Raw genomic sequence first — 27,326 nt, 5'->3', positions numbered from 1 at the left:
ACTGGGAACCGGCTTGTGTTTCTTTGGAAACAGTTCTGCTGCTCCCCCTAGCCAGCCGTTAGCTTTTCTTTCTTTTTCTTTTTCTTTTTCTTTTTCTCTCTCTCTCTCTCTCTCTCTCTCTCTCTCTCTCTCTCTCTCTCTCTCTCTCTCTCTCTCGGTTTTGTGCACGTGTGAATCCCCGTCCCTCTATTTCATGGGGACAGTGGGCAAAGGGAGAGAAATAGACTCATAATTAGGTATACATTGGCCGGATTTTAACCTGAAATTGCCATCCCTAGTCGCGAAACCATGAAACTCGTGGAAGCAAACATTGGCTCCCTCATCTTCCTGGTGTTGAGTTTTATTATCAGTTCTTTATACATTTTGGGTCATAAACCCCTTATCAGATAGATCGGTGAATACGTTCTCTCATTGAATGGGTTGTCTTGTGCTAATTGTGTCTTTGTTGTGTAAAAAGCATTTTAGTTTGATACAGTCCCGTCAGTTTATTCTGTCCTGGATCTCACTTGCCCGCGGAGATGTATCTGCTTTTTTGCCTGTCTTTCCTTCTAAAGCGCTACATGCCATGATGATGTCAGGAACACGATTGTGTTCACACAGAAAAGCCCCCAGTCCTGGTTTCTGTGCCACAGGCTCGACCTGTGTCCTCGGTCCTCCATCCTCGCCCCGGCGGCGGAGAGAGGGTGCCCAGGACCAGGGTTCCCGGTTGAACACGTGAGTGGAGAGCCGGCGTGTGGATGCCCCCAGAGAGGCGTCCAGCACGCTGGGCTGTCTCCATGGCCACGCCCGCCCAGCGGGTCCCCGCGTGGGCACGCGTCCCGCGGGCCTCGCTCTGCGCCCGAGCCTGCGCGCTCGCTCCCCGCCCCACCCCGCTGTCCGGCCCGCGGGGCTTTCCTCCAGGCCACCACCATGTCTCTCGGCCAGGCCCCAGCTCCGCTGTCCCCGGTGAGCGGAAGCGAGAGGCCATGATCCGGCTGGGCGGCTGGTGTGCGCGGTGGCCCCGCGGCGCGGTCATCCCGGCGGCGCGGCGCTGGAGGTGGGCGGCTGGGCCGGTTGGCCCGGCGGGCAGACGCGCCCTGCGGGTGCTGGTGGACATGGACGGCGTCCTGGCCGACTTCGAAGGCGGCTTCCTCAGGAAGTTCCGCGCTCGCTTCCCCGACCAGCCCTTCATCGCGCTGGAGGACCGGCGCGGCTTCTGGTTGTCCGAGCAGTACGGCCGCCTGCAACCCGGGCTGAGCGTGAGCACCCCCCGCCCCGGCCGCCGGTCTGGCCCCGGGGCCCGCGGCCCCCGAGGGCGGGGAGACCGAGGCCTGCCTTCCCAGCCCGGGCCAGGCAGCCTGCGTGACCTTGGGTGGGTCATCGCCCCGAGCGCCTCGGGGTGGGCTTCTTGGAGATCAGGGTCCTGGGAAGGACCGAAGGGCTCAGCGACTGGGCAGCCCTGTGCACAGTTAACTCTTGGCTGTCATCGACGGCTTCTCAGAATTTAGGAGAATAGAAAGTGAAATATACCTAACTCAATATCTTAAACTGACTTTAAATATTTTGGTATATTTGGCTTCAAACCTTTTTTTTTCTCTTAGATTTTTTTTATTTTATTGATTGATTTTTAGAGAGAGGAGAAGGGGTGGGGAAAGGGGGAAGCGGGAAATATGAACTCCTAGCAGTTACTTCCAATATGTTACTTGACGCTCAGAGTTTTGAACCAGGGACCTAAGCATTCCAGGTCGAGGCTTAATCAATCCACTGCAGCACCTCAGGTCAGGCCTCAAGTCTTACCCCTTGTGGGATGTGAGGTTCAAAGAGAGAACATCTATTAGCAATAAGCACTCATTTGCTTAGCTCCCTGTGATTCACAAGAAGAGTATTGCCAGTGTGATCTCAGCGTCCCCTACCCGGTTATGTGATGGGTGCTGGTACTTGTTCTGGAGCTTAGAGCTTCTGACCTAGCAGAGGCACTTGCTGGGGGGTAGGTTCCTGCTTCCTAGAGGCTGGGGTTTGTCTGTCCTCTTCTCACTTTCCTCTTGTCCAGCCCTGGAAAACTGGCATTCTGCAAACTTGATTTTGGCTCAGCAACACGAGGTTGAAAACTCCTGGCCCGGGGTTTGAGAGACAGAGTCCTCCCGGCTTGCTCGGCCACCGTTTTGCCGTTTAACAGGAAGTAAATCACGAATGCTTTCGAGCCTCAGTTTTCTCCTGTGTGAATGAAAGGCTGGATGTGGGGCTTTCCAGCTTCAAAGGCTGCGGGAGTCTTTCTTTTAAGCAACGTGTTTATTGGCAGCCCAGCACGTAGCACAGATAAAAGAGCTGTTCTGGCTGATGTGGGGGGGGGGGGGCCTTGACCACCTACAACACCCACCTCCTCGCCCCCCCCCCCCCCCGTGTCATGGCAATGCTCTTCCGGATCTTCGAGTCTGTCCAGCTCTTGAATTTACGGACTCTGTTAACCGATGGCCATTGGCATCAATTCAAACACCAACAGGAATCCCCAATTGGATTGTGGGGTGAAGAAGAAAATTTGATTTGGTGCAAAACAGCTCGATTGTGATATGTAGCGTGGCAATGAAAACAGCAGGGCTGTTAACAGCTCAGTCTTGAGGCAGGAGGGCTGTGAAGCTAAGGCCACCCTCTCTAGCTGGACAGCTCGGCCCCCTGCCAGTCTGCTTGTTCTTCTCTGCCCCGCCCTTCTCTGCTCTGGTCCAGCCAGATGGCATCGGTGTTCCTGGTGTTTCAGCTCCGTCTGGGAAACCGTCTTCAGTCTTTGGTGGAAAGCGAAAGTGCACTCTCTGAGCCAGAGGGGAGCGGATAGGGACGGACAGACAGGAAGGGAGGGAGATGAGAAATATCAGTTCTTCCTTGCAGTTCCTTAGTTGTTCATTGATTGCTTTCTCATATGTGCCTTGACCGTGGGCCTTCAGCCCACCGAGTAACCCCTTGCTCAAGCCAGCAACCTTGGGTCCAAGCTCGTGAGCTTTTTTGCTCAAGACAGATGAGCCCGCACTCAAGCTGGCGACCTCGGGGTCTCTAACCTGGGTCTTCTGCATCCCAGTCCGACGCTCTATCCACTGCGCCACCACAGGTCAGGCTCCAGGAACTTCTTTTTTTTTTTTTTTTTATATTTTAATTTTATTTATTTATTTTTAGAGAGGAGAGAGAGAGACAGAGAGAGAGGAGAGAGAGACACACAGAGAGAGAAGGGGGGAGGAGCTGGAAGCATCAACTCCCATATGTGCCTTGAATAGGCAAGCCCAGGGTTTCGAACCAGCGACCTCAGCATTTCCAGGTCGATGCTTTATCCACTGCGCCACCACATGTCAGGCTCCAGGAACTTCTTTATCAAGGCTGGCTCAGATGGCAGGAACACAGTGCAAGTAGGCAGGTCAGTGTGGGAGGCAGGTGGCTGAGTGCAGGATTCTCTCTGAAGTGTGGTTTAAGTGAGAGGCTTCTATATAGATACAGCTGCTAGGCTCTGTTTTTTGTGTTGTTGTTTTTTTTGAACCCAGTTAAGCCACGGAGAGTCCCTCTTAGACGGTATCTTCTTTCTCAGGGTCCACCAGGGAAATGGCAAGACCTGGTCCATCCTTAGAGCCTCCAGCATGCCTCTGGCCATTAGAATCAAGCAAACATATGGTTCATTATGTTTGGTCCCAGACAGCTCCATCTGTGCCTCCGGCAAAGCAGGCTTTGGAATCCATAATCTGTGGCACCTTAGGGGTCTCTGCTGGATCCTTGCAGAAGTCAGGTCCCTCTTTGGGAGGGCTAGAACATAGACAAACTTCGTATGATCCCCCTTCCCCGAAGTATGTCCTTGGGTATGTGGGAGGGGAGGGAGGGGACTGTGGAAGCTGGAAGCCCCACCCTCTTCTAGACCGCAGCCCTTTCCAGCTGTGACATCCTCCCTGCCGTGAGGCAGGGTGCTCAGGACCCTGGAAGTCACCCGCTTCTCTCCTCAGGAAAAGGCCAACAGCATATTGGAGTCAGAGAATTTCTTTTTTGACCTTGAGCCTCTACCGGGGGCCGTGGAAGCTGTGAAGCAGATGGCCAACCTGGAAAAGTAAGTGTGTCCTCCGCTCCAGCGTCTGTCCTGCCCCAGTCCTCCGTCTGTCCTCCGCTCCAGGGTCTGCACCTTCCTGCAGTCCCGTTGTTGCCTCTGCGCACTCCCTCCCTCCCTTCCCTCCCCTCCCTCCCCTCCCTCTCCCTTGTTCCAGTGAGCCAGGCTCGCTCCATTGTCACTGGACTTGATACAAACCTAGCTGAAGAAAACAGACTCTGCTTGTAGGCTGTTATGATGTTTCAATTTAGTAACTTGAGAAAAGATACGGTCTGACTTGACATGGTTCACTAGGTGTTGAAAGTTCACTTACTCAGCAGATATCTGAGAACTGACTGTTTGATACAGTCAGTGAGACAGAAACAACAGAACCTGGTCCTTGCCCTTGTGGAGCTGACAGTCCAGCCAGAGGGCAGACATTACACGAAGAATCATGCAAGTGAAGGTGCTCGCAGGTTGTAATAAGTTCTGAAAAGAAAAGGAGCAGGTGTGTGAAGAGTTATGACAGGAGACCTAATGAAAAAGGCTGCTGAGGAAGCAGGAGGGGTTTTGTGTGAGACAGTCTGGGGGTTTTTTCAGTCTGTTTTGTTCTGGTGAAATGATCGGTTTTAGGGACTGAAGCCCCGACCACAGCTGTTGCATACCATGAACTGCATTCAAAGTGGCAGATGAAGTGCTTTCCTGAGAACCATTTTTAAAATAGCCTTAATGAGATATAATTCACATAGTATACATCCAATTAGAGCAGGGGTCGGGAACCTATGGCTCGCGAGCCAGATGTGGCTCTTTTGATGGCTGCATCTGGATTGCAGACAAATCCTTAATAAAAAAATTAATAACGTTAAAAATATAAAACATTCTCATGTATTACAATCCATTTATTTCCTACCGCTCATGTTCATGGTTGCGGGTGGCTGGAGCCAATCACAGCTGTCCTCCGGAACAACACCAAATTTTTATTGGATAATGTGTAACATACACGGGTCGTTGTATGGCTCTCATGGAATTACATTTTAAAATATATGGCGTTCATGGTTCTCTCAGCCAAAAAGGTTCCCGACCCCTGATTCAGAGTGTACAAGTTGATGGATTTTAGTATATTCACAGAGTTGTGCGACTGTCACCATAATCAATTTTTTTTAAGTTTGTTTTTTTTTACAGAGACAGAGAGAGAGTCAGAGAAAGGGATAGACAAGGACAGACAGACAGGAACAGAGAAATGAGAAGCATCAATCATTAGTTTTTTGTTGCACATTGCAGCACCTTAGTTGTTCATTGATTGCTTTCTCATATGTGCCTTGACCGTGGGCCTTCAGCACACGGAGTAACCCCTTGCTCGAGTGGGTCCAAGCTGGTGAGCTTTTGCTCAAACCAGTTGAGCCTGTGGTCAAGCTGGCAACCTCAGGGTCTCGAAGCTGGGTCCTCTGCATCCCAGTCCGACGCTCTATCCACTGCGCCACCGCCTGGTCAGGCACCATAGTCAATTTTAGAACATTTTCTTTACCCCCCCCCAAAAAAAAATCCTATGGCCACTAGCAGTCACTCCTACTCCTGCCCACCCTCGGCAGCCCTAGGCAACTGCTGTCTACTTTATGTCTCTGTAGATTTGCCTATTCTGGACATTTCTTATATATTTAAGATGACATGTGGTCTTTTTGTGACTGGCTTCTTTCACTGAGCATAGTGTTTCCAGGGTTCATACATGTTATAGCACAAATCACTACTTTATTCGTTTGTGTGTGTGTGTGTGTGTGTTTTAAAATGGAATCTGTACTTAATGAGACATCTAGATTGAGAACCATGATATTTTCAAACAGAATTTTCTCCTTTGCTGAAACATAATTTTCTGATTTGCATACCCTATGTAACTTTTTAAAAGTTGAAGTCTAATTGACTTATTAAGATTGTATTCAGGGCCCTGGCCGGTTGGCTCAGCGGTAGAGCGTCGGCCTAGCGTGCGGAGGACCCGGGTTCGATTCCCGGCCAGGGCACACAGGAGAAGCGCCCATTTGCTTCTCCACCCCTCCGCCGCGCTTTCCCTCTCTGTCTCTCTCTTCCCCTCCCGCAGCCGAGGCTCCATTGGAGCAGAGATGGCCCGGGCGCTGGGGATGGCTCTGTGGCCTCTGCCCCAGGCGCTGGAGTGGCTCTGGTCGCAACATGGCGACGCCCAGGATGGGCAGAGCATCGCCCCCTGGTGGGCAGAGCCTCGCCCCTGGTGGGCGTGCCGGGTGGATCCCGGTCGGGCGCATGCGGGAGTCTGTCTGACTGTCTCTCCCCGTTTCCAGCTTCAGAAAAATGAAAGAATAAATAAATAAATAAATAAATAAAAAAAAAAAAAGATTGTATTCATTTCAGATGTATAACATAATTTGTTATTTGTTTATATTGTGATAATTCTTTTTTCATTGCCGAGTAATATTCCATGGTATGGACATGCCACACTTTGTTCGTCCATTTATCAATTGATAGACATTTGAGTTGTTTCTACTTTTTTAATACTTTTACATTTTAATTGATCTTTAGAGAGAGGGGAAGGGAGACAGAGAGAAAGAAAGAAAGAGCGATTTGTTGTTCCACTTTGACCTTGAGCCTCTACCGGGGGGCCTGGAAGCTGTGAAGCAGATGGCCAACCTGGAAAAGTTGTCATTGGTTGATTCTTGTATCTTCCCTAATGGGGAATAGAACCCACAACGTCAGCATATGGGGATGACACTCCAGCCTACTGAGCTACCTGGCCAGGGCCTGTTTCTGCTTTTTAGATATTAAGAAGAATGCTGCTTTAAACATTTGTATACAAGTTCTTTGTAGTTGTATATTTTCATTTCTCTTAGGTGTGTACCCAATGATGGAATTGCTGGGTTGTATGGAAAATCCATATTTAACATTTTGAGAACTGCCAAACTGTTTTCCGAAGCGACTACAGTATCTTATGTTACCACTAGCAACATATGCAGATGTTTCCACGTCCTCATCAATACCTTTTATTGTCTTTTATATTCTGGCACTGAAGCATTTCAAAACCGTATTCTTTTTGTTTTTTTTTTTTAAATAAATTTTTATTAATGGTAATGGGATGACATTAATAAATCAGGGTACATATATTCAAAGAAAACATGTCTAGGTTATTTTGTCATCAAATTATGTTGCAAACCCCTCGCCCAAAGTCAGATTGTCCTCCGTCACCCTCTATCTAGTTCTCTGTGCCCCTCCCCCTCCCCCTAACTCTCTCCCTCCCTCCCTCCCATGTCCTCCCTCCCCCCCCACCCTTGGTAACCACCACACTCTTGTCCATGTCTCTTAGTCTCATTTTTATGTTCCACCAATGTATGGAATCATGTAGTTCTTGTTTTTTTCTGATTTGCTTATTTCACTCCTTATAATGTTATCAAGATCCCACCATTTTGCTGTAAATGATCTGATGTCATCATTTCTTATGGCTGAGTAGTATTCCATAGTGTATATGTGCCACATCTTCTTTATCCAGTCTTCTATTGAAGGGCTTTTTGTCAAAACCGTATTCTTGTCTGGGTCAGCATTTCCTAAACCACGTTCCCCTGACTGTATTCTGAGGAGCTGGGCAGAATAGTAATGAAAGTTAAGTCTTAACTGGAATGAGACTACCCAGGCTCAAATCCAAGCTTCTCTACAATCTGTCAGACACTGGGCAAGTTTTTAAACTCTCTGGGTCCCAGTTTCCGTATCTGTAAAATGAGAATACTGAGAAAGTCCTTGGTATAGTGCCTGGCACATAGTATGTGCTCAGTAAAATGTTCAATGATGTTGTTATTCTGCAAGATTTAATGGGTATGCAAAAAGAAAATGCGTTCTTTCACCAAAACCACCGGGGAAACACTGAATCAAGGTGCCTTTACTGTAGAACTTCCCAGAGCTTTCCATTGGCTCCTGTGCACTGTGACTCTTCCATGGGGTAGCATAGGGTACTGCTCTCTAGCCTGGAACTTTCTTTTCTCCCTTCCCCTTAGCACTTGAGCAGACTCCATTCTGGGAAACACCAGTCTAAGTGTACCGGTGGTGCTTTACCTCCATTTTGGCTCTTCACTTCTTCACTGGGGAGAAGGTTTCCACCATCAGTCAGTGCCCAGAGTTTGGACAAAGAGAGGGGTCTAGACAATAAGTGGGTAGCTGGGTGTCTAGTGCTAGAGCAGACAGAGACCAAGGTTTACAACGTGACAACGAGGATCTGTCAAGGACCTGCTACAAGTTAGTTCTTGTACCAGGTGTGCAGATATACTGTAGAACTAGGTAAGAGTTTTTGCCTTCAAAGAGTTCATTAGTGAACAAGTGACTAGGATGCAGTTCTAAAATTTCTGCAATATAAGTGTGAGTGGGAGGGGTCAGGGAATGCAGAGAGGCAGTGGCTCATACTCCCCCCTCCCCCCGGGAGGCAGTAACGCTTGGGCTGTCATCTTAAGGAATAAAAAAGAATCTGCTACATGGGGAAAGCAAGAGGGTTTCCTGTAGGAGGTGACTAGTGTGAGCAAAGACCTTATCTGCCCACCTGAAGGACTGTCCTCAAATAGCCTCTTTGGCCTGACCGGTGGTGGCGCAGTGGATAAAGCACTGACCCAGAATGCTCAGGTTGCCAGCTTGAAACACCAAGGTTGCTGGCTCGGACTGTGGGACTCAGGCTTGTCAGTATGGAGTCACTGGCTTGAGTGGGAGGGAGTTCATCAGTGTGGGGTCACTGGCATGAGCGGGGGATTGTCCACACGATCTCGAAGCTCACCTGCTGGACCCCAAAGGTCACTGGAATGAAAAGCCCAAGGTCGCTGGCTTGAGCAAGGGGACAGTGGCTCGGCCCCAGTCAAGGCATATATGAGAAGATATCAGTGAACAGCTGAAGTGACACAACTACAAGTTGGTGCTTCTCACCCTCTCTCTCCCTTTCTGTCTCTAAAGCCTCTTTGGCATGTGGCATTCTTACTGAGTAGGAGACTGTGTCTCGCTAGGCATTGCCCACGGCCTGAAATGCTTGTTTGGAATATCCTTACAGGTGATGAATTTTTAAAAACTATTAAGTCATTTGTGAGTATAGACTTATATAATGTGAAATACATGGGAAAGAAAACATAGTTGCCCATAGTTAACAATTTGAGGTGGTTGCTTTCAGACCTTTTAAAATGTACTTACATTATGTTTTTGTATATAGATTTATAAATTTGTATGTTCCATCCAGCAGCCAGAGTATTTTTAAACCAAATGCTGGCAATGTTGGTCCCCTCTTTAAAACTCTCTCTTGGTTTCCTGTGGCACCACGATAAAACCCGAGCTCAGCCAGGCCCCTGAAGCGGTCTCACAGCCCCGCCCCGCCCCGCCCCCGTCTGGCCCCACACCCGCTCTGTGGGCGCCGGCTTATTGTCCGCCCCGTGGTGCCTGGAACTTGTTTCTGGTCTCACGGCCTTGGTTCTGATTGTATCCTCTTGGAATGTTTCTCCCCCAGTTCCCTGCGAGGTCACATCGTTTCTATCCGTCAACTCTCCACACCTTGAATGTCACCTCCTCAAAGAGGCCGTCCCCGACCGCTGCAGCCGATGTGTCCGCTGCCCCTCCCAGTCACTCTGCCCCATCGCCCTGGGTATGTTCTCCAAGCCTACACTATGTCTCTGCATTTGTCCCTTTGCCTTCTGAGTGTCAGCTCCCCAGAATCAGAAGTCATCTTGGTTGTGGCTGTTCCCCCTCAGTCCCCGGAGTGTGTGCCCAGCTCACGGCACACGCCCAGTCATCTTTTTTTATTTTATTTTTTTTTATTTTTCTGAAGCTGGAAACGGGGAGAGACAGTCAGACAGACTCCCGCATGCGCCCGACCGGGATCCACCCGGCACGCCCACCGGGGGCGACGCTCTGCTCACCAGGGGGCATCGCTCTGTTGTGACCAGAGCCACTCTAGCGCCTGGGGCAGAGGCCAAGGAGCCATCCCCAGCGCCCGGGCCATCTTTGCTCCAATGGAGCCTTGGCTGCGGGAGGGGAAGAGAGAGACAGAGAGGAAGGAGAGGGGGAGGGGTGGAGAAGCAGATGGGCGCTTCTCCTATGTGCCCTGGCCGGGAATTGAACCTGGGTCCCCCGCACGCCAGGCCGACGCTCTACCGCTGAGCCAACCGGCCAGGGCCACGCCCAGACTTCTGCTGAGTGAATATTCACATAATAGTTATTTGCTTGTTTTAAACAAAAAAACAACAACCAGGAATGCAGTCTTCTATATTGTTCTGTAACTTCCTCTGTTTGTACTTAACAGTATGTGTTAGGTATCTTTCTATATCTCTGTAGAGCTATCTTGTTCTTTTAAACTACTGCACGGTATTTTAGCATACGCACGTACCATAATTTATTTAATGATTTTCACGTCGACATTTAAGTCATCTCTTATGTTTTCTTGTGCATCAGGGCTGCAGTGAGAGTCTTGTTGGGCACCTGCAAGTACTTCTGCACAGTTGTGGACTAGCTGGATCACAGCCATGTGCATTTAAAATTGTGATAGAGACCCAGTGATAACATTTTTATTCTTTTAGCAGATGTCCCCCCCATAACAAGTAGTACAGTGTAGTCCACATAAAATGCTCTCAGTCAATATGAATTGTCCTTGAAAAGGGCATTTCATGGGTAAAATAGCCAACCCTTATCTGGAGTCATGGCCAGCAAATAAAGTAGTCCTATCTGAATCTCCGTCATGGATAGAATGTGATGGAATCCATGTGTGCTGAATAAAAGAAACTCATGATGTCTAGAGCAATGAGTACTTTCTGATGGGATTGTAACTGGCTCCCCAGGTCAGTCCCTGCGAGAAGGTTGAAAAGTGTTTGCTTTAAGACATATATATATATATATTATATATATTATAACTTGCCTGACCAGGCGATGGCACAGTGGATAAAGCATCAGCCTGGGATGCTGAGGACCCAGGTTCAAAGCCCTGAGGTTGCTGGCTTGAGCGTGGATTCATCTGGCTTGAGCGTGGGAGCATAGACATGACCCCATGGTCGCTGGCTTGAAGCCCAAGGTCACTGGCTTGAGCAAGGGGTCACTGGCTTGGCTGGAGCCCCCCAGTGAAGGCACATATGAGAAGCAATCAATGAACAATTAAGGTGCCACAACCATGAGTTGATGCTTCTCATCTCTCTCCCTTTCTGTCTGCCCCTCTCTCCCACCCCCGCAAGAAGAAGACACCTAAGGTCTTAGGCCTTAAGGAGGCCTCACAATGGGGAGGAACCTTTAGATTGTACAGCTAGTGCTCGACTTACGACCACGAATGGTTCCGACAGACCAATTGTAACACGATTTGGTCATAAGTTGAGTAGGCTATATGTGTACAGTACTGTGAAATGATGTTATAAAAATCTTTAAGTCATATTTTATCATAATTTTCTTTCATTATTGTTATATATCATAATTTTCTTTGTTCATTTTATGCCATTTATATCATCTCTACACAATTTGTTTCTTATTTTTACATTTGTCAGGTTTAAGTAAAACACAGCATTTACCAGTACAACTGGTTTAATATTTGCAAAGACAATTTTCTCTTGATAGACATCTTGGGAGGGGTTTGATGAAAAATATCCAAGACACAAAACACAAATTGCTGTACCGAGTCTGGGATAACAGTTGAAATGGTGCACGCGGAGATGGTAGTGCTGCCGGAAGCTGGTCCGCACTGTCGTACGCCCAGCTGGGCAACGCTTACGCTGCCAGACGCGGAGCAGTCGTGGCTAGCGATTGTGGTCGTAAAGTCGAATGGTCATGAGTTGCATAGGTCATAAGTTGATCAATATTTGTACTAAGCTTTGTGAATAAAAGAAACAAGATGATGTGTTAGGGAGTAAATGGGGAAGGGGCTATTTCAGATGGAGAAAGGTATCTCTGAGGAAGTAACATTTGATCTCAGAGCTGAAGAGTAAGAAGGAACTCACTGGCCCTGGCCGGTTGGCTCAGTGGGTAGAGCATCAGCCGGCGTGCAGACATCCAGGGTTCGACCCTCTGTCAGGGCACACTAGAGAGATGACCGTCTGCTTCTCTTCCCCTGCCTCTCCTCCTTCTCTTCCTCGTCCCCTCCCACAGCCAGTGGCTCAGCTGGTTCAAGCGTCGGCTGTTATAGACCGCAAGTGGCAAAAAGCCTTTGTAAATTCAAGGCTTACTTACCACCTTCATATTGGCTGTGACGCTGAGTATTTGCACCCACTTCACTTGCTTGCTTAAGTTGCCAGAAATTGAAGAGAACTCCCAATCCCATCCTTTTTTCTTAATGAGTCTGTTTTCTTAATTCCACACCATTCTCACTCAAGTCCCAGAATTACGAGCCGCGCTGGTCCGCGGCAGTCGGCCCTGGGTGCTGAGGACGGCTCGGATGATCTAAGCATCAGCCCCAGACGGGGGTTGCCGGGGGGATTCTGGTTGGGGTGCATGCGGTCTCTCTATCTCCCCTCCTCTCGACTTGAAAGTGAAAAAAGAATGACCTAACCAGTGACGTGCCAGCGTCGGGGTTGCGGTCACTCAGGCTGAGGGCTGAGCAAGCGTGGAGGCCCTGAGCCGGTCAAGGGCTTTGCTTGTTTGAGCAACGTGAGGGAGACCAGTGTGGCTGAGTTGAGTGAGTGTGGCGGGCAGTGGGGACAGTGGAGGACGGAGCTGGAGACAGAATGATGTGCTCTAACTTGGTTTTGAAACATGGGCTCGGGGTGATGAATTTGGACACATATTTCTCCAAAAAGGTAAATGGCCAATGAGTGCATGAAAATTTGCCTGGGCACCATTAATCATGAGGAAAATGCAATCAGAACCACAATAAGAAACTACTTCTCACCCACTGGAATCACTATAATAATAGTAATTAACACAGGCGATTGTGAGTGTCAGAGAAGAGGTGGAGAATTTCTGAACCCTGATCGTTGCTGGTGGGAGTGTAAAATGGTGCAGCTGCCGTTTTCCAATCCCACCTGAAAATGTTTCATGTGGAGTTATCACAGGACCCAGCAGCTGCACTCCTGGGAGTGGACTCAATTGAGCACCTATGTCCACACAGAAACTTGTGCTTGAGTGTTCCTAGCAGCGCTATTCACGGGTGGAACCATTCCCAAATGTGTATCAATGATAAATGCATAAGCAAAATGTGGTGCATGGATACAATGGGATACCAACGAGCGAGCGCTAAAGAGTCTCGAAGGATTGACACATTCTACAATGTGGGTGGCCCTTGAAAATATTACACTAAAGGAAAGGACCCAGTCACAAAGGACCGTATATTATAGGATTTCTTTCGGGGGGAGATGGAAGTGTTCTCAGATTGGTGATTGTTGTAAAACTCTGTAAATATGCTAAAATTCATTAAATCATACGCTTGAAATAGGTTTCTCTCATGACATGGGAATTATATCTTAATGACATAGTTTTACAAGGCTAGTCTACTCAATTTAAAAAAAGGGACATTCTATTCATACATTTAAGAACATGAATGAATCTCCCAAATAATGTTACTAGATTAAAAGAACCTAGTCCAAAAAAAAGTACATACTCTATGGTTTCATTTATATGAAATTCTAGAAAATACAGATCTATGATCTATGGAGACAGAAGAGAGATCAGTGGTTATCCAGGCCCAGGAGATTGTCTAGGGCAGAGTGGGGACCCCCTATGGCCGCCCAGGGCAATGGGAGAGGGCAGACATCACTGGTGTGGACAACAACACAGGTTGTGGGCTTACCTGCTCCAGGCGACGGGCTCAGACTCCGCGAGGGCCCAGTGCCACCGCGTGGGAGGGGGGTGACGACAGGGACGTGGCTCACCGCCCGCTCTTCTTCCTCTGCCCACAGCACTGACGTCTTCATCTGCACGAGCCCCATCAGGATGTACAAGTACTGTCCGTACGAGAAGGTGAGATGTACAGCGTGCGCGGAGAGGGCTGCTGCTTTGCTCTCCCCACCTTGACCCCAGGCCTCGCGGAGGAGGGGTGCCGGCCCTCGGCACGCCCGGGGTTGGGCGCTGGACCTCGGAGCGCGGCTGCTGCCCGTGGGGGCGGTGGCACCGGCCGCCTCGTTTCTGCCCCTCCCCCACCCATCAGTCCCTCCGGTTTCGGTGCCAGGGTCTCCTCTCCCGAAGACCTTCTCTAGCACCAGTCTGAGATTCTGTCACCTCGTCCGGATGGAGCCTCGTGGCCGTGAAGGCTTCTCTGGAGCAGGTGACCCTCCACGTGTCAGTGAAGTGTCCTTTGTGAAGGAGGGCCCAGAAGAGGAAAGGGGTCTGTGGAGGCAAACCCGCACTGGAATATTAGGGCTGTGAACTTGCTGGCACCGAAGGTCTTACAAAGGTGAAATAGTTGAGCTTTGCTCGCTTTACATACTCACTTTATCATCTTTATGGACAATACTAGAATTACATGAAGCAGATTTATCTGAAAAGTGAGAGGCTGCGGTCAACCTCACCGGAGGGAAGGTCTGTTGCCCAGGAGGTGGGAGTTCCCCTCCCAGGTGGGTTCAGGGCCCGGCCGTTCCCCTGAGCAGTCCGAGCCGCCCTCCCCAAGCCCAGGATCTCCGTGCTCTACTGCGTGTCTTCACGTTACGTCTCCGCTCTCCAGGGCCGTGTGAGAACAACACGCACACAGGGAGCCAGCACGGAAGCCTTCCGTGTGCTCCGAGCCGGACGGGAGCTCACGCCCACTGAGGAGTTGTCAGGGATCATGCAAGGCTCTGCGTCCACCATTCCGTTGCATGCTCGTAGCTCCCCATTCCGTGGTAATCCTCACACCCTTATAAAATGTAAGAACACTAGTTTAGTTCAACTCAGGGGAGTTAATGTTTATACATTACTCGAGTCAGTGAGTGTGGAGTTAGGACAGAAGGCCAAATCCACTATTTCTTTTTTTTTTTTAACAAACTGTTTTTTAATTTATTTTATTATTATTTTTTTTTACAGAGACAGAGAGAAAGAGAGAGGGATAGACAGGGACAGACAGACAGGAATGGAGAGAGATGAGAAGCATCAATCATCAGTTTTTCATTGTGACACCTTAGTTGCTCATTGATTGCTTTCTCATATGTGCCTTGACTGCCGACCTTCAGCAGACTGAGTAACCCCTTGCTCAAGCCAGCGACCTTGGGTCCAAGCTTTGCTCAAACCAGATAAGCCCACGCTCAAGCTGGCAACCTCGGGGTCTTGAACCTGGGTCCTTCGCATCCCAGTCCGACGCTCAATCCACTGCGCCACCGCCTGGTCAGGCCAAGTCCACTATTTCTACTAGAGCAGTGACCCAATGTCAGGTCCCCAACCAACAGGGTCCTCATCCCCGGGACACTTGAATAGAAGTGGGTGTTTCCTAGCCTCTCTCTAGATTTTCTGAATTAGACTCTCTGGGAGTAGCCAAGTGTATTTAAACAAGCCTACGAGGCAGGGGAAGGGGTGCCCTCAATTTTGAGAACTGCTGGGCTAAAGTAACTTTCAGCTGAGGCTGTAGTGGTGGTCCAGGTGCTTGTCTGGCGCTTACTGGGGTAAGATGGATACGATGGCTGTCGTTCACCCGTTCCCACGGGCTTAATTTTCATCTTTATGTCTGCCATCTGTCTGGGGAGCCTCAGCCCAGGGCTCCCCTCTGAACTCCGGACAACTCCAACCTGATACCTCTGTCCCCGGGCACGTCCGTCCCTTCCGTCTCAGGCGAGACACAGGAGTCCGTCCTGCGGACATCCTTCTCCTGCCCCTCCCGTCCAGCACACCAGCAAGCCACAGTTCCATCTGATCTGTTTCTAAAGTCCACGGGCGTCTGGATCTCTCTCTTCTTGTCATTGCTGTCACCTCAGCCTTTCTTCCCAGCACTTGTTGTGCCTGACCAGCCTCATCGATAGTTAAAATCCCAGTGAGTTATTCTGTGGATATCAACAAACTAATTTCAAAGTTTATGTGGAAAGGCCAAAACCCCAGAAGAGCCAAGGCAATACTGAATGAGAAGAACAGAGTTGGAGGACTAATGCTACCTAACTTCAAGACCTGCAGTAAAGCAGCCGTACTCAAGACAGTGTGATACCGATGAAAAAACAGATAGACCAGTGGGACAATACAGAGAGTCGAGATGAAGACCCAAATAAATATAGTCGACTGATCTCTGACAAGGATCACAGATGATACAATGAAGCAAAGATAGTCTTTTCAGCCCTGGATGGATAGCTCAGTTGGTGAGACCATCTTCTTGAAGCAAGGAGGTTGCCAGTTCAATCCCCGGACAGGGCACATGCAGGAACAGAGCGATGTTCCTGTCTCCTTCTCTCTCTCACTTCCTCTCTCCAAAATCAATCAATTTAAAAAAATAGTCTTTTCAGCAAATGGTGCTAGAACAACTGTACATCCACATGCAAAAAAAAATAAAAATCTATACACAGACCTTACACATATTACACCTTTCACAAAAATCAACTCAAACTAGATTATAGACCTACATGCAGAAAACAAAACCATAAAACTCCTAGAACATAACACAGGAGGAACCTCGATGACCTTGGGTATGGCGATGACTCTTTAGATAAAATACCAACAGGCACAATTTATGAAAGAAATGATTCATCACAGGGACATAAAGTACAGCACAGGGAATACAGTCAGTAATACTGTAATAACTCCGTACAGTGCCAGGTGGGTACTGGAAGTATGGGGGGGTCACTTTGTAAATTATGTATAACCTCTAGACTGTACACCTGAAGTGAATATAAAATAACATGGAATGTCAACTGTAATTGAAAAAAAAATTAATTTCTAAGATGGACTTCTTTCACATTAAAAAGTTTTGTTCTACAAAAGACACGGTCCAGCGAACCAGCAGACAAGCTCCAGCGTGGGAGAAAATACTCGCACGAGACCGGACTGGTCGAGTGCTGTCAGATTAGACGCACAAAGAAGGCTTGAAATGCAGCAGTAAGAAAATGGACGGCCTGATTGAAAAATGGGCGAAAGACATGAACAGACACCTCGCCAGAGGAGGTATACAGGTGGTAAGTAAGCCTATGACAGGACGCTCAACGTCACATGTCATCAAAGTAAAACAACAGTGAGGTACCACTCACACTCACGAGAACGGCCGACACCCAGGGAACTGATGACACCAGCTTGCCGGTGGGCACGTGAAGCAGCAGGAACTCGCCTTCACGTCGGCGGCCTACGGAGCGTCGATTCCTGGCCCTTGGTCCTGGAGAAAGCCCGGCTGGGCCCCAGCTCTCCTGAACCCAGGACTGACGGCTCTTTCCTCCCCTTCTGCCTGTTCACATTGCAGTATGCCTGGGTAGAGAAACACTTTGGCCCTGACTTCCTGGAGCAGGTTGTGCTGACCAGAGACAAGACCGTGGTCTCTGCCGACCTTCTCATAGATGACCGGCTGGACATCACAGGCAAGTGGCCTGCGGCAGGTAAGGAGTGAGGACAGAAGGCTGAGAGCCGCCCAGAAACCAGTGTGCGGGGCCGGGCCACGGGGCCCCTGCTCTGGACGGCCCTACTCCGTCACCAGATTTGTATCAGGCGTCCACCCTGGGGCGTGGCACTGAGCCTCTCTGTTGTTGGGGAGACAAGGGGTTTCTCAGCATCTGGTCCTGGAGCCAGGAGAAATGGGTCCGAGCTTGGGCAGCACTCAGTGGGTGGCCTTGGGCGAGTCCCTCACACCTGGAAGTTGGCCTTCTTCATGCCCAGTATGGCTTCCAAATGTCTGTTTTCAGCTGAAGAACCTCCCTTTTTTTCCTAAAAGCAATTTGAACCGAACCTAATATATAAACCAGAAAAGTGGAGCATACTTTCTGGGTGGTTTGGCAGTTATATTTGTCCCTTTTGCTTGTGGACTCCTCCCCTGAGAAAAGCAACCACCAACGAACCTTGAACTGGCTTTCGAAGGAGAGGGGACACTGGTGCACCTGACTAGGAAGGGAGGGTGGAGGCCTTCAGGCACAGCTGGATCCAGGCGTCTCCACAGCATCGGTCAACACTCAGTCCCCTTATCCCCTGGGCCTGCTCTGGTTTGCTCTGCACTGGGACAGGCTCTTTCTTCCTGGAGACCATTTGTAGTTCCCTGGTGAATTCTTACTCTTTTGGACCCTTCTGTGGGAACGTGTGGAATATTTCTTCCCTCGTGGCTTTCTGAGCTGGTTTGGGAGGCAAGCCCATCTCTATGCCAGTCACTGTTTCCAGCAGCTGGAATCACAGCATGCCCACTGCTGACCTCCCAAACCACTCGGTTTCTCGGGGAGGGTCAGGACACCGTGTGCCAGTGGGCCACGATCGAGAGGGTCCCAGAGGCCTGCTCAACCTCCACCTCCAACCAGGGGAGCCGGGGAGAGGCCTGGGCAGGTGGGGCTGGGGGACCAGGCTGTAACCCAAGGGGCATGTGGACATGAAGGATTGAGGTTTGGGGACCTGTCGTCCAGAGCTGGTGAGCTGTGGAGCTGGTGCTGCCCAGGGTCGGGCTGACTGGGCAGGGGAGGGGGAAGAGCAGAGCGTCAGCAGATCTCAGCCTCCAGCCTTGACCGCGGTGATAGCAACCACTGCACCCACTTCTTGCTGAACACCCCCGAGCCTTGTGCCGCTGCGTGGCGGGGCCATCTCATTTCATCCCTGTGACCCCCCCCCCGCCCCGCCCCCCGCCACCGTGGGACGGGTGCTAGTGCAGTCACCACGTCACTGGCGGGAACACCGCGTCCAGAGGTGCGCTGCTGGGCAGGGGGCGCTCCGGGGTCGGCCCCAGGGGGCCTCTCCAGGTTCGGGGGCCTGAGTGCCGCTCTCCCCCTCAGGGGCGGAGCCCAAGCCCAGCTGGGAGCACGTCCTCTTTACCGCCTGCCACAACCGGCACGTGCAGCTCTCCCCGCCCCACCGCCGGCTGCTCTCCTGGATGGACGACTGGAAGGCCGTTCTGGACAGCAAGCGGCCCCGCTGAGCTGGACTCTGCTCGGGGCTCCTCGGCGGCCCCTGCCCTCAGGGCTCCCGGCTCAGGGCCTGGGGCGAGCGTGAACTCCGGCCCCAGGGATGCTCCCTCCCATGCCCAAGCCCTCCGCGTGTCTCCTCCCTTCCCCCAGCCCGGGCAGGCCTTACACTGATCTCAGGGCGGGACTGGCCCCTAGGCCCCGGACAGGACTTGTGCAGCCAGGCGGTGCAGGCTGACCTCAGCAGGGGCCGGGGCCAGGGACTCCGGACAGGAGGGGAAGCGAGGGCATTGTTCAGAGGCCCAGCGGTTCTCCCCTCTCTCAGGGGAGTCCTCTCTTCCCCAGATGGGCAGCCCATCAGCGAGCAGGCCAGCAGCAGGATGGCCGAGGTGCTCCTGGTCGGAGAGGTCAAGAGCAGCCGCCTCAGCCAGGGCCCTTCCCCCTTGCCTGCCCGTCCGGTCCGGAGTCCACAGTTCCCACCGTGCGCTCAGCAGGCACTCACTGAGCTCCCGGCGTCCTAGGCTCTTGCTGGGCCACCACACACAGCTCTGCCTCTGACCAGCTCGGAGGGTTCCCGCACCTCATCCCCGGGGTCCCGCCCAGAGCCCAGCAGTGGGTCATCGGCTTGAATGTTCATTGAAGGCATAAAAAATAAATACTTCTCACAATGTCTTCTGGGGCTGTGGCCTCCTCTAGCACAAACCCCAAGATCCTTTGGCATCTGGTCCCAGACACCAGCTGTCCGTCTTCTGGGCCATCCCCTGCGCTGATAAGACACTCAGGGGGGCATAGCTGTCCCTACCCCAAGCATCGGGCACTCGTGGTGGCCAGGGAGGGCTGAGGCCACCCCAACTCCATACCCCACACTGATGGTCAAGTTCAGCGAGTGCCAGACTCCCAAGTGCCTCCTTCCTAAAGCCGGGTCCCTCGCCCTCTGCTCTGCTCCCATGGCCGAGTCCCTGCTGGGCCCCAAAGCCGGGGTCCCTCGCCCTCTGCTCTGCTCCCATGCCTGAGTCCCTGCTGGGCCCCAAAGCCGGGGTCCCTCGCCCTCTGCTCTGCTCCCATGCCTGAGTCCCTGCTGGGCCCCAAAGCCGGGGTCCCTCGCCCTCTGCTCTGCTCCCATGCCTGAGTCCCTGCTGGGCCCCAAAGCCGGGGTCCCTCGCCCTCTGCTCCCATGGCCGAGTCCCTGCTGGGCCCCAAAGCCGGGGTCCCTCGCCCTCTGCTCTGCTCCCATGCCTGAGTCCCTGCTGGGCCCCAAAGCCGGGGTCCCTCGCCCTCTGCTCTGCTCCCATGGCCGAGTCCCTGCTGGGCCTCAAAGCCTGGGTCCCTCGCCCTCTGCTCTGCTCCCATGGCCGAGTCCCTGCTGGGCCCCAAAGCCGGGGTCCCTCGCCCTCTGCTCCCATGGCCGAGTCCCTGCTGGGCCCCAAAGCCGGGGTCCCTCGCCCTCTGCTCTGCTCCCATGGCCGAGTCCCTGCTGGGCCCCAAAGCCGGGGTCCCTCGCCCTCTGCTCTGCTCCCATGGCCGAGTCCCTGCTGGGCCCCAAAGCCGGGGTCCCTCGCCCTCTGCTCTGCTCCCATGGCCGAGGACCTGCTGGGCCCCAAAGCCGGGGTCCCTCGCCCTCTGCTCTGCTCCCATGGCCGAGGACCTGCTGGGCCCCAAAGCCGGGGTCCCTCGCCCTCTGCTCTGCTCCCATGGCCGCGTACCTGCTGGGCCCCAAAGCCGGGGTCCCTCGCCCTCTGCTCTGCTCCCATGGCCGAGTCCCTGCTGGGCCCCAAAGCCGGGGTCCCTCGCCCTCTGCTCTGCTCCCATGGCCGAGTCCCTGCTGGGCCCCAAAGCCGGGGTCCCTCGCCCTCTGCTCTGCTCCCATGGCTGAGTACCTGCTGGACCCCAAAGCCGTGTGTGTGTGTGGGGGGAGCAGGCTGGTGCCCGAGTCTTCGCTTTTGTTCCTTAGGATGTGTGGCCAGAAGAGCCCCCTCCCCACACGTCTCAAGAGGTCCTGGGGGCCTTCACTCTTCCACCTCCCACTCCACTGCTGCCTGCCCTCTCCACCAGCTTCCTTGCAGGGAACCCCTAGTCTGCCCCGTCTCTGGGGCCCTGGCAGGCCCTTCCGCCCTCTGTGACAGGTACTCTCGAGCTATGCAGGGCAGATCAGGGAGGAAGGGCCTGAGGCTCAGGGCTGGCATAGCGTCCGACCTTTCTGGCTCTCAGGGCCCCTCAGGAGACTGGGCCTGGTCACCCCAAGTTAGGAAGGAAGGACTGTTGGCCTAACCAAAAGCAGTCCCCGCTCTGGGCGTGCTTTACCCCTTGGGGGACAGAGTGGGGGTTTGCCGGTCAAGTCCTGATGAGGAGGCCGCCTGGCTCCAGCAGGGCAGTGGCCAGAGTCCTGGCCATCCTGGCCTGCGGCCCTGGGTGGAAGTGAGACCTGGCTGTGCTGGCCTCCCGGCTGGTCCCTGAGGCCCTCAGCTCCGTTCACAGGAGGACACAGCAGCTGCCTACAGGCCAGGAGACGGGCTCCGATGAGCAAGGCAGCACTGCCCTGTCCTCCCAGCTGGTCAGGGCTGCCCACTTCCTCCCTGTCCACAGTGGTGCCGCCCACCTCATCCTCCACGCCCGCCTTTCAGAGAACCGTCAGGTCTAGCCTTCCTGGGGTCCTCCGCAGCCCTCAGCTCTGGACTGTCCAGCGCGCTGCAGACTCCGGCCCAATGGGGGCAGCACCTTCCCCTGGACTTGCCCTTTCCAGGGTGACAAGAGGCCCTGCCACCTGTGGGGTGGGGGTGCCTGCCCCCGGACACAGCAGTGAGGCAGGTGCGCCCAGCCACGCCCTCAACACGCCCAGCCACGCCCTCAACACGCCCAGCCACGCCCTCAACACGCCGCCGACATCGCAGGCCTCAGTGCAAGGGCAGCAGGAGGGCAGCTGTGGTCGTTTCTGTCCCAGGGCCACAGCCGCTGATGAGACTCCACCGGCCTGGTCACGCCTTCCTCTCTTCCTCCTCCTCCTGCCCGGGGGGTGTCTTAAGTTGGGGGGGGTGAGGGCGACTTCCTTCGTGCAGGGATGTCAGGGGTGGGAGCACCTCATCTCCCATGGTCCTCACCCTCACGCTGGCGTCACCAGACCAGTGGGTCTTTTGAGGTCAGTTTTGAGACCCCACATCCGGGGGATGGCCCCCTTCAGTCATGAAGGACAGCTGCTCTTAAGGGGACAGAGAGACCCTCACCCACCGGTCTCCTGCCACCATTTCTGCCCCACCCACCTGGCCCCGGCCCCTGCTGGGACATAGGGTCCTCGGGCCTTGGGAAAGATGAGGTGGGTGGGAGGCCAGGGCACAGAGCCCCCCCCTCAGGAACAGCCCCGCCTCGCACCTGCTGGCTCGGGGCACCTGCTGACCCTGAGCCCACTCCTCACAAGCTCTAGTCACCTCCTCGAGAGGCTGAGCCCTCTAAAGCCCTTTTTTTTAAAAAAGGGTTTTATTATTATTATTAATTATGTGGAACATGGGTACCATTATTTAAAGGTAATAAATTTTTATTTAAGGAATTTCCCATGGTTATTTATTTATTTATTTATTTTGTATTTTTCTGAAGCTGGAAACGGGGAGGCAGTCAGACAAACTCCCGCCTGCGCCCGACCAGGATCCACCTGGCACGCCCACCAGGGGCCGTTGCTCTGTTGCATCCAGGGCCATCCTAGCGCCCGAGGCAGAGGCCACGGAGCCATCCTCAGCGCCCGGGCCAACTTTGCTCCAATGGAGCCTTGGCTGCGGGAGGGGAAGAGAGAGACAGAGAGGAAGGAGAGGGGGAGGGGTGGAGAAGCAGATGGGCGCCTCCCCTGTGTGCCCTGGCCGGGAATCGAACCTGGGACTCCTGCACGCCAGGCTGACGCTCTACCACTGAGCCAACCGGCCAGGGCCAGGAATTTCCCGTGTTTTAAGTCCTTCCTCTGTCTTGGTTCCTCCCAAGTTTGAGTCCTAATTACCCCTTTTTTTTTTTTTTGCTCAATCCAGTTGTCACGTCAGAGTCCTGTCGAACAGGAACCAAAGTGACCGTGTGGCCCCAAGCTGTCTGCCTCTCTAGCCAGCTGGAAGGATTAGCCAGCTGCCGGACCAAGGACACCTGCAAGACTCCAGAGCTCTAAGCCAGCTATTAAAACCTCCCCGGCGACCAGTGGCTCTTACAACATCACACATCGCTTGTGTTGTGTTTGTACTGGACAGCGCTGACCTCGGCAGGCGATGAGAAGAAGGGTCAATGGAACGTCCCCGTAGGCCGAAGGCTGGCGACCTCGTGGGGAAAGGTCTGGGGTCCCGTCCGCAGCCAATGAGATGCTGCGTTCCAGAAGCCTTGGTAATTAAAACCTTTTCCTCTAAGCGGGTTGCCGCCGCGAGATCTGAGAGCCAGCCTAGAAACTCTGACACGATGAACTGCCTGCCACCCTTCTGCTCAGACACCCCTCACGCTGAGGAGCAGCCCCTGCAGCCGCCTCTCATTCAAGGAGAAGAACATGATTTCGAGGGCAAAAAGGTGTTTTAGAATATGGTCCCAGCCAGACCAGCAGTCATAAACAATTTGCTATAATTAGGATGAAGGCCACGGTCCAGGTGCTGTGGGAGCAGGTGGGATAGGACCCTGGCTGCCTGAGGTCTGGGAGGGCCCTCCCGGCAGGGGACACTGACCGAGGCCCTTGTAGAGGAGGAACGGGCACCAGGCTGAGGGCTGAGAGAAGGCCGTGCAGAGGCCCGGGGGCAGCAAGGGGGCTCTGAGGAGCTAGGAGGGCACAGGGCAGCAGGACTGGAACCCAGAGCCCAGAGAAAAGATAAGAAGGTTGGAGTTGGGGCTGCCCGTGGCACTCTGCTGTGGGCCTCGTGCCGGAATCGGAGAGCCAGTGAAATGGCCGATGACATAGGCCAGGGCCACAGAACATTACGATTGTCTTGTCACACAGGATACACCCAGCTGAAATGAAAGTGACTTTCTTCAAAGTATATGTTTTGCTTCAGAACCATTTACTGCAAGAAAAGGCCGTCCACCCCCGCCCCCTCCCCCATGAGGGAACTAGGCTTGTCCTGCCCCAAGATGCGGTCACACACCAGCTTGGTCCACACCAGGGGTCCCCAAACTGCGGCCCCCTGAGGCCATTTATCCGGCCCCCACCGCACTTCCGAAAGAGGCACCTCTTTCATTGGTGGTCAGTGAGAGGAGCTCATTGACCATCTCATTAGCCAAAAGCAGGCCCATAGTTCCCATTGAAATACTGGTCAGTTTGTTGATTTAAATTTACTTGTTCTTTATTTTACATATTGTATTTGTTCCCATTTTGTTTTTTTACTTTAAAATAAGATATATGCAGTGTGCATAGGGATTTGTTCATAGTTTTTTTTATAGTCCAGCCCTCCAACGGTCTGAGGGACAGTGAACTGGCCCCCTGTGTAAAAAGTTTGGAGACACCTGGTCCACACCTTCCTCACTGGCTGGCCCCAAAAATCCCTCGACTCCTGTCAAAAACGGAGACTTACCCCTGTGAAAATATTGGAAATAGTCAGGGTGCAGGACCGGAACCCCCGGAAGGAGTGATGGCCTCCAGGTTAGCCAGCAGTTTTAGGCAGAAAAGGTTAATATAATTTCTTCCCAATTCTGAGTCACAGTTTCCCATCTGGGACCTATTCCAACATTACAGCAACAATAACACCATTTTCACAGCATTTACTGTGTTCTGGACGCTGACAAGCCCTTTACACGACCTCATAACCAGTCTCTTGTGGTCACTCCCACTTGACCTATGGGGTTGTGGGCTTGGCAGGGTCAGGGCTCCTGACTGAGGGCATGCCAGGTCAGCGGTTCCAGGATTTTAGCCAGGCAACCGCACACCGTGGTTTACGCTTGTAACCTTCACGCAATCCTGACCTCTAATCCAGAATTCCTCCCTAAGGGGTCAAGTGTCCATGAGTAAAGCAGACTCACTTGGGCTGGGCCTCTATCTGAAGGTGGGTATTTGGGACCCAACCTGCAGCTAAAACTGGGAGACAGGTGGAAAAGGGTCAGGCCAGGGCAGGGCGATGCCCAGAGATCAGAGGTCTGGCTGACAGGCCCTCGGTGACAAGCCCAAGGAAGGGGGGAGGAAGGAGGGAAGCTCCCTGAGTCCCCACCCCACCCTGTGCCAGAGTGCATGGAGAGGGCGTGAGAAGGGCGGAGGCGGGTTAAGGTCGGGTGAGCCCTGGGCACTGAAGAAAATATTGGGCCCCGTAATAAAAGAGAGAGAGAGAGAGGAAAAATAAAAATACATGTTAACCATATGTTTAAATAAATAAAAAATATTATGTACTATTCATGTTAAAACTGCACATAGGCGAGCCTGGCCTGGGGTGGCGCGGGGGATAAAGCATCGACCTGGAAACACTGAGGTCGCTGGTTGGAAACCCTGGGCTTGCCTGGTCAAGGCACAGATGAGAGTTGATGCTTCCTGCTCCTCCCCACTTCTCTCTCTCTCTCTCTCTCTCTCTCTCTCTCTCTATCTTTCTCATTTCTAAAAATAGAATAAAGTCTTAAAAAAAAACTGCACATAAGAAACCAAACTAGCCTGACCAGGCGGTGGCACAGTGGATAGAGCGTCAGACTGGGATGCAGAGGACCCAGGTTCGAGACCCCGAGGTCGCCAGCTTGAGTGTGGGCTCATCTGGTTTGAGCAAAGCTCACCAGCTTGAACTCAAGGTCGCTGGCTCGAGCAAGGGGCTACTCGGTCTGCTGAAGGCCTGCGGTCAAGGCACATATGAGAAAGCAATCAATGAACAACTAAGGTGTTGCAACGCGCAATGAAAAACTAATGATTGATGCTTCTCATCTCTCTCCATTCCTGTCTGTCCCTGTCTATCCCTCTCTCTGACTCTCTCTCTGTCTCTGTAAAAAAAAAAAAAAAAAGAAAAAAGAAACCAAACTTGGTGTCATTAGAAAAAGTGTCAAGTTGGGGTTTTACGGGGCCCTTCAGAATTCAGGGCCCAGGGCTCACGCCCGGTGCGCCCGCGGTTAAATCTGCCTCTGGAGATGGGGTGGGAATTCCAGCAGAAACCCCGGTTGGTTGGGGCGTCTTCCCAGAGCTTTGATTCCTCAGTCCGGGCGCATATAGAACAACCCGATGTTCCTGCCTATCTCAAAAAAAAAAAAATTTAAAAAAATTTTTTTAAAAAAGGAGAAAAGAAAGAAAAGATAGAAACAGAAGCCAAATCACCCGTCCAGCAAACACCTCGGTCTGTTGGCCATTTGGATGAATTTTTGAAATCCTTGATTCGAATCAGCAAAACTGGCTTGGTTGGATCCCCAGGCTGAAGCCTAAAGGAGGCCAGAAATAATCAAGGCATTTACAGTGTAGAAGCCGGGAGAGAAGCGGGGCGGCGGAGACAGACGCAGCCCGTGATGCAAACTGTTCTCGCCACCATTCCGGGGCTCCCTCCCTGGCCGCGTTCCTCCCGGCGGGAAAGGGGAACCGGTGATGCGGGCTGCACTGCGGCAGCTGCAGTTCACAGCGTGGCCACGGGGTGGCGCCGGAGGACCAGGCCTGGCTGGTGGCCGCCTGGCTGGCTGCTGGACCACGCCTGCCTCGTGTTAGGGTCCCATGCTGATGTTCGCAGCCACTGGCATCTCTTTCTGACTCTCTGTACGTTCTGGAAACTTCGGTGGGCAGGGCCTGGGCTAGGTGCTGAGGGGCCCACAGCGAATAAGGGTTGAGTTCATGGATGAATCACGTTAGCCTTAACTCCCACCTAAAAGAGCACATTAAGCTGGGGGCGGGAAGGGGACCCAGAGACAGACTGCCGTCCTGCATGGGCCTGGCTAGGGCGCAGTGCAGACCCGGCCAGACCTTCTGATGGGTCCCTGTTCTCACGGAGTTTCCATTGCTGCGGGGTCCCATGCACGCTCCCTGTCCCCCTCCTTCACAAGGCACTCCATAGAAAAAAAGAGTAAGAAATGTCAATTTGCCTGACCTGTGGTGGCGCAGTGGATAAAACATTGACCTGGAACACTGAGGTCACCAGTTCAAAACCCTAGGCTTGCCTGGTCAAGGCACATATGGGAGTTGATGCTTCCTGCTCCTCCCCCCTTTCTTTCTTTCTCTCTCTCTCTTTCTCTCTCTCTCTCTCTCTCTCTCTCCTCTCTAAAATGAATAAATAAATTAAAAATATATATCTAAAAAAAAAAGAAATGTCAATTTGTGATGTCTACACTTGAGAATGACAAGTGCCATTTTTATTTTTTCTTTTTGTTTTATTTTATTTATTTATTTATTTATTTTTGTATTTTTCTGAAGCTGGAAACGGGGATAGACAGTCAGACAGACTCTCGCATGCGCCCGACCAGAATCCACCCGGCATGCCCACCAGGGGGCGATGCTCTGCCCACCA

General features: G+C 52.5%; 1 protein-coding gene across 4 annotated transcripts; it reads left to right on the top strand.

Annotated features, from left to right (window-relative positions):
* The first annotated feature begins 103 nt into the window (after positions 1 to 103).
* Positions 104 to 24,235, top strand: NT5M (5',3'-nucleotidase, mitochondrial). 4 transcript variants are annotated; one of them, XM_066264477.1, is made up of 5 exons: positions 104 to 1,238; positions 3,951 to 4,051; positions 13,867 to 13,927; positions 17,307 to 17,439; positions 22,941 to 24,235. In XM_066264477.1, exons 1-5 carry the CDS (start codon positions 738 to 740, stop codon positions 23,069 to 23,071), a joined length of 927 nt encoding a protein of 308 aa, XP_066120574.1. In that variant the 5' UTR covers positions 104 to 737; the 3' UTR covers positions 23,072 to 24,235. The 4 variants fall into 4 exon arrangements, with proteins under 4 accessions (XP_066120574.1, XP_066120572.1, XP_066120575.1 ...); XM_066264475.1 differs by lacking the exon at positions 22,941 to 24,235 and adding an exon at positions 19,282 to 19,607; XM_066264478.1 differs by lacking the exon at positions 22,941 to 24,235 and adding an exon at positions 18,808 to 19,416 and having other exon boundaries at positions 17,307 to 17,421.
* Positions 24,236 to 27,326: the final 3,091 nt, after the last annotated feature.

Source organism: Saccopteryx bilineata, chromosome 2 (genome assembly GCF_036850765.1).
Source record: "Saccopteryx bilineata isolate mSacBil1 chromosome 2, mSacBil1_pri_phased_curated, whole genome shotgun sequence".
NCBI lineage: Eukaryota > Metazoa > Chordata > Mammalia > Chiroptera > Emballonuridae > Saccopteryx > Saccopteryx bilineata.
Note: the sequence above shows the minus strand (reverse complement) of the source record. Positions and strands in the feature narration are given on the sequence as shown.

What these genes read in the sequence shown, in the direction of transcription:
- NT5M (XM_066264475.1), top strand. Translation starts at nt 738, where the DNA reads ATGCCCCCAGAGAGGCGTCCAGCACGCTGGGCTGTCTCCATGGCCACG. An exon ending in CAGATGGCCAACCTGGAAAA is followed by an intron (nt 4,052 to 13,866) that starts GTAAGTGTGTCC and finishes CTCTGCCCACAG; the next exon opens with CACTGACGTCTTCATCTGCA. An exon ending in AGTACTGTCCGTACGAGAAG is followed by an intron (nt 13,928 to 17,306) that starts GTGAGATGTACA and finishes TTCACATTGCAG; the next exon opens with TATGCCTGGGTAGAGAAACA.